The following is a 6,621-nucleotide window of genomic DNA, read 5'->3' as shown; positions in this document are numbered from 1 at the left end:
TCTCGGGTCTCCAAAAGAACTTGCTGGCGTGTCTTGCCTATCGCGCAAGGCTTCTCAGGCAACATTGTCTTGTGTACCGTTCTCGATGTCAGGGTTATGTGATGACGTGTTTGTGTGCGAGCAATGTTACGCCTGTGTCCACAGTTTTGTTTTTGCAAAGTAATACACATGGGTATTCCGATTACGGTGGAAATGTGTACACGGTTCCCAAATGGTGGCTGTGCGTGCTTGCGCGCACGTGGGGGCAATGCTTTGTTGGTGTTGTGTCGCTATACTTGGTCCGTCCTGTCATGGTGACACCGTTTTCATGCCGTACGTTCGTCGAGAAACAAACAAAAATTATAGTAGAAAACCAAGCTGACAGCCCGAGACGCTCTTGGCCCTCCCGCCAACGCTGGCTGAAAAGTCTGTACTTGTTTCGGTCCTCAAATAGTGTGCGCAATTATTTTGGCCCTCAGATAGTGTGTGTGTGGTACACGTTCCAGCTCACGGTTCACAAAATTGTGATAAGGTCGGTGAAAGCTCCTGAGACAGATCTTCGTGAGCATGGATGCCCTTAAAAGCTGGTTGCCGTGGTCCTTCCAGTGTCACAGGCTCACAAGTCACAACTAACACAGTGTTCATTACAGGATGGCAGCGAGTTTGAAGCCAACGCCGGCAATCCTACTCAGCAGGCCCTGCTCTATCTCAACCGGTGGCAACTACTCCTCTCGTCTCCCTCTCCAACCGTCTCCCAGGCCCCGCTTTCCCCATGTCCAAGCATCACCTGCCACGGAAGCTACGCCGACCTCTAGAGTTGAACACGAAACAAGAGATACATACAACCATGTGGCCTCTGCTGGCGTTGCCGCTGCTCCCAAGACGCTGTCCAGGTACGAGCCCTCTCTGTGGGGTGACTACTTCCTCGACTACGAGCCAAAACCACTGCAGGTATACGCTAGTGCTACCTATACATAAAATCTGTACTTTCCTCCTAATCCATACTCCCTCCATTTTCAAATATATGACGCTTTGGTAGTTCAATACATAAAATTTATGCTTTCCTCCTAATACATACTCCCTCCATTTCTAAATTGAACTACCAAAACGTCTTATATTTGGAAACGGAGGGAGTATTTCATAATTATGGTTTGCTACACCACTAACCAAGATACTTGTTTCACCCGCAAAAAAAAACAAGATACTTGTTTCGTTGCAATATTCAAAGTTATTCTCTCAACTTAGAAATATATGACGTTTCAGCTATTTGGCGTCGTGTCTAGTAGATATTTCTGGCATTATTTTCTATGTATATATTACTACGCCTAAAGCTCTAAAAAAAATTATACCTTGTAAATAGTATTCCTGAAAAATCTGATCCACTTGCTTAATTACTTTTCAAGTATGCTTGGTTCCTTTCGTTAACCCCAGCTAATTAATCCATGCATGCACACATGTGTGCAGAGGTCAGAAAAATGGATGATTGCAAGAGCTCATAAATTAAAGGAGGACATCAACATGTTGTTTGAGAGTTGCAAGTGCACGGTGGAAAGAATAACCTTATTGGACAGTGTCCAACGTCTCGGAATAGACCATCACTTTAAGAAACAGGTTGATATCGCGTTAAGTCAAATTACCGAGGATGAATTCAGTAGCTCTAGCCTCCATCACGTTGCCCTCCGGTTTGGCTTGCTTCGAGAACATGGTCTTTGGGTGTCTGCAGGTATCTATGTATCTATTTATAAAATAAATTAATACAGTACTGGTTATACAATGATATGGGTTGTTTTAACAATGTCTCACCAACATTTATCATACAGATGTTTTCAACAAATTTAAGAATGAAGATGGGAGCTTTAGGAAAGATATTACCAATGACCCAAAGGGACTTTTATGTCTATACAACGCAGCCCATCTTCTTGTTCATGGTGAGCCATCATTGGAAGAAGCTATCTCATTTACAAAGCATCATCTTGAATTGATGAGGGACACTCTCAAGTCTCCTTTAGACGAGCAAGTTAAACGTGCCCTTCGCGTACCATTGCCAAGGACATTGAAAAGGGTGGAAACACTCCATTATATCTCTGAGTACATGCACGAGGAACGACATAACCCAACTCTATTGGAGCTTGCGAAGCTGGAATTTAACCTTCTACAACATGTACACTTGAAGGAACTCAAATATCTCACTAAGTATGTCTTCGTTATACTCAATTACACAAAGAAGATGGAGTCGATATAAAATGCATGCCTTCACGTACTGTATTTACAATTTGGATATTGTCCATCCAGTTATGTATTAGGACATATCTATTTTACCTAGATTAACCAAAGTACTTCAGGTGGTGGCGCGATCTGTACACGTGTGTCGGGCTAAACTATGCTCGGGACCGCCTGGTGGAGGGTTACCTTTGGTGCTATGCGATATACCATGAGAAAGAATTTGCGTTCTCAAGAATATTTCTTACCAAGCAATTGATGCTTATTTCCTTGATGGATGACACATATGATGCCCGTGCCACCATTGAGGAATGTCGACAACTAAATGCGACCATACAAAGGTTTGAAAGTTTGTATTTTATTTACATGCATGTGCAAAAACTAACATGCAATCAACATTCTATTTAATTTGTCATGGATTGATTTTCATGCGATGTAATCCGACTGTAGATGGGATGAGAGGGCCACTTCTCTTCTACCCGACTACCTTAAAAGGTTCTATACTGAACTATTGAGGATATTTAAAGATGCTACGAGTGAAGTGGCAATTTGTGACACTTACCATGTTGCCTATGCCCGAAAAGCGGTAAACCACCATGTACCTTATATCTTTACCATATTTTTTAGATTGTTCGTTTTGTGTTTAATTTGTTTTTCTTCTATGCAGTTTCAAGATCTGTCTGCTTATTATCTCCAAGAAGCTGAATGGTTACACCAGAATCACAAGCCAAGCTTTAAAGATCACCTGAGTTTATCAGCCATGTCCATAGGATCACCAACGATATGTGTAGGTTTGATGGTTGGCATGGGAGATCCAGTCACAAGGGAAGCATTTGAGTGGGCAGCTGGTTACCCAAAAGTCGCCATAGCGTGCGGGAAGATAGCACGTCTAATGGATGACATTGCCGCATTCAAAGTATACTCTTTTATTTTCTTATTTGGCCCAAACTATAACAACTCAACCACCACTAGGCACTCAATATAATGTATCTAACTTCGATCACATAAATATGCAGGGCGGGAAGGCCAAGGGGGATATGGCAAGCTCTATAGAGTGTTACATGGTTGAGCACAGTGTCACAAGTGAGGTTGCCATTTCCAAGATCCTATCACTGCTAGAAGACGAATGGAGAACTCTAAATCAAGCTCACTTCGAACATCACTCACACCTCCTAGTGGTGCAGCGGATTATTAACTTTGCTAATAGCATGCTAGTGTTCTATGCTGGGAAAGATGCATATACCTTCAGCATAAATCTTAAGGAGACTGTTGAGAGCCTTTTTGTGAAACCCATTCCCATGTAGCCTCTAATAGGTTGTGTGGCAGTTTATCTTCAGCAAAGATGCAGTAGCCTCTAATAGGTTGTGTGGCAGTTTATCTTCAGCAAAGATGCATGCCATCGTGCATCATAACTTATGAGTTGGAGTGTGTGCACTATATATCTTTTCTACATACAGTATAAGTTAATATGGTAAAGATAAGTAATTGTACTCAGAATTGTTGAATGATATCACATACAGTTGTGTGTCTCCACGTTGCCCTCTCTCTCTCTCTCTCTCTCTCTCTCTCTCTCTCTTAATCCCTCCGTTCCAAAATATGTGTTGTTATGTTAGTACAAATTTGAACTAAAATCACAACACTTATTTTTGAACGGAAGGAGTATTAAGTAGAATTTCACAAAAACCGCCCTCTTTTTTTTTTGGGAAACGGCCAAAACCCAACTATATATTAAGTGGCAAAGACCCTTAAAAAATCACCCAAGTGGAGTATTTTATCCCTGCCTGGTATATGTACGTTTTCTCTCTCAAAAAGGCAAGCGTACTATTCTATCTTCTTCAGTGACAATGTTTGCATCACATGGAGCTAGCTTTGGCCCATCCCAAATGATGCAAAATAGACTGCCAAACAACCTAGCTAGAAACTGTATCGTGGAGGCACACCAAGGAGGGATACAAGAAACCAAACACACGGTTGTAATTAGGTCAGACTATTCCACCGATGCAATCAGAAGAAAAGTTGGAATATGTACATATTCCAATTCTGTATGTAGAAATGGTTTTCAAGAGAAAATTGCGTACACAGAAATCTCATTTTCTGTCGGTGCACCTCTGAGTGCCAACAAGTCGATTTGGCACTTAGTAAAGCTTTCGGTACTACGTGCCAATAAGGTAACAAGTGGGCAATGGATCAACTTTTTGCACGAGGCCGTGGTGAGGCCGGGAGAAGAAACCGAAGGGGTTTGTACGCATGTGAGGCAAAACTGTTGGCGGTTATAGTTACTTGCTGTTGTACGCAATCGTCCACCACCATATAACAACTTATATTCACCACCGTACGTAGTTGAAATGTTCAAAAAACAAAAGAAGTGTTCAAATTAAAAAAGTCGTATGTAGCTGGTGTTGTCAGATTATGAACCCATTGTACTAGACACGTGGTGAGAATGGACAGCTTTGGTTTGGTTGTTTTCATCGTCACTATCATGCACACAAGTTTCCGGCCACTGTATGTTTAGCGCTCGCGAGCTGTCCTCGTCTTGGCGCTTTTCCGAAGAAATCGCTGTTGAGCGAACCAAAGCTCCCGGAAACCAGCCTCCCGGTGAAAACCTGGAAACTCCAGCACGGGTCGTCGGATATGCAATCTAAGGAGCTGGATCATCCATACACCATTCTATGTGTTTTACAGAAAAAATCAGAGGCTTTGTGTTTTACAAAAACTAGCCCTCGGGTGCTTGCATGCAAGCATGTGAGGTTCAATCAGCAGGGCAAGTTTCAGATCCAACGGTGTACGCATGGGTTTCCAAGTTCTCATTGAGTGGTAGGTTTTCATGTGATACTTTCTCGTCAACTAATTCTGAAAACAATTTAAAAAAAAACTAATTCTGAAAACAACAACGCATCGAGCCGTGAGACAAGGGAACCCCAGGAAATTTCCACACACCACATACGCCTAGTGGAGACTTTGGAGACTGGCGTCGTGGAAAAGTTCACAAATGCATGTATGGTAAATGGTAAACGGATGTATGTTTCTATGTGTTTTGTACGTTGATAGTCGTTAATGCAACAATTTTCTGCTACATGGTTCTTTTTTGTAATAACAAGCAAAATTTTCGCATTCTCCCTTGAAGGTAGTTCAAAGTGTCTCTCAAATCATGACAAGCATGTCATGTCTTCACATTTCAGAGGCCCAGGACGAAAGTAGAACGCCCCCCTTATAATAATATAAATATTAATATAATATTTTATTTATGTTTTGGACTCAGCTCTAAATCCAAAATATGTGCAATACTCTCTTAAAGCTAGTCCACTATTTATTACTCCCTCCGTTCCAAAATAAATACTTTCTTAAAGCTACTCCCTCCGTTCCGGAGGAAGAAGTATAAAGTTAGTATAAAGTTGAGTCATCTATTTTGGAACGGAGGGAGTATTTGGTAATCATAACTTGGGTAAAACCTATTCGCAAAAAAAAACTTGGATAAAACCAAAATTCTAACATTCTCTCTATAGTTTGAAAACTGAATGCTCAAAAAAAAAATCTATATTTTTAATGTTGTTACCGAAAGCTTTTTATGCCTTATATTAGATTAGTTCTAGCAAAATAGAAATGTGCTAAAATTTGAAAAATATTTTGACAACAACACTGTTCTGGTGATATCTCAACTATCATTAATCCAAACTGAGCAAATTGGGTTCGATTGGAATGACACAACCATTACAAGCTTGATTTTGGTGTAATCTCAAAATTAAAGTATGTATAGTTCTGGTGTCCAAAACACCAATCCCATCGAACTTAAATTAACAAACAACAAAAAGTTTCAATAAAGAACAAACAAATTCAGGAACTTGGGACTACCAGAAGGGTTACCTTTGAGCCGTAGATCATGGGTTCAAAATCAACTGACAGATTCCAACCCAATCTAAGCAGTCGCTGCTTTCCTGTTGTCGATTGTTCATCGGCTCATGGGTACTACTGCGCATCAGGTGGTAAGCCGAGGTGAGGGCGCGAGGCGAGACGATGACGATCAGGCGATGGCAAGGGTGCTCAGTGCGAGACAAAAGTCATCCATCGGCGTATGTCATGCATCACTCCTCCTTGAATTGATCTGATCTATCAACCATGGTGCATACGCATTTTATTAAAGGTAATAGTCTGTAAAGGCAACACTCCTAACCGCTGACAAGCAACACTGTCAAGCATAGTATGTCTCGGGGGAGAACAACCATGCTAGGGTGAGATGTCTACCACCATCATTAGCTATGAGACTTGAAAATATTTTAGATTCTAAGTCTCTACAAGGTAACACTTGCACAAGCCTAAACTCCAGTCATATACGGCCGAAATGAAACTAGCCAAAGTTTATCTTGTGAGCACTAGAGAAATGTTTGGCCGATGCGACCATCCCGCCGGCCGGATCATACGTGCCCT

At 41.5% G+C, this 6,621-nt stretch overlaps 1 protein-coding gene across 1 annotated transcript; it reads left to right on the top strand.

The window, feature by feature from the left end:
* The first annotated feature begins 540 nt into the window (after positions 1–540).
* LOC109748704 (alpha-copaene synthase) lies at positions 541–3,633 on the top strand. The gene is made up of 7 exons (XM_020307723.4): positions 541–930; positions 1,444–1,702; positions 1,800–2,172; positions 2,322–2,540; positions 2,650–2,785; positions 2,867–3,115; positions 3,216–3,633. Exons 1-7 carry the CDS (start codon positions 631–633, stop codon positions 3,501–3,503), a joined length of 1,824 nt encoding a protein of 607 aa, XP_020163312.1. The 5' UTR covers positions 541–630; the 3' UTR covers positions 3,504–3,633.
* The last annotated feature ends 2,988 nt before the right edge of the window (positions 3,634–6,621 follow it).

Source organism: Aegilops tauschii, chromosome 2, assembly GCF_002575655.3.
Source record: "Aegilops tauschii subsp. strangulata cultivar AL8/78 chromosome 2, Aet v6.0, whole genome shotgun sequence".
In the NCBI taxonomy this organism is placed as follows: domain Eukaryota; kingdom Viridiplantae; phylum Streptophyta; class Magnoliopsida; order Poales; family Poaceae; genus Aegilops; species Aegilops tauschii.
The sequence above is the reverse complement of the archived record's forward strand: the minus strand, read 5'-3'. Positions and strand labels throughout refer to the sequence as shown.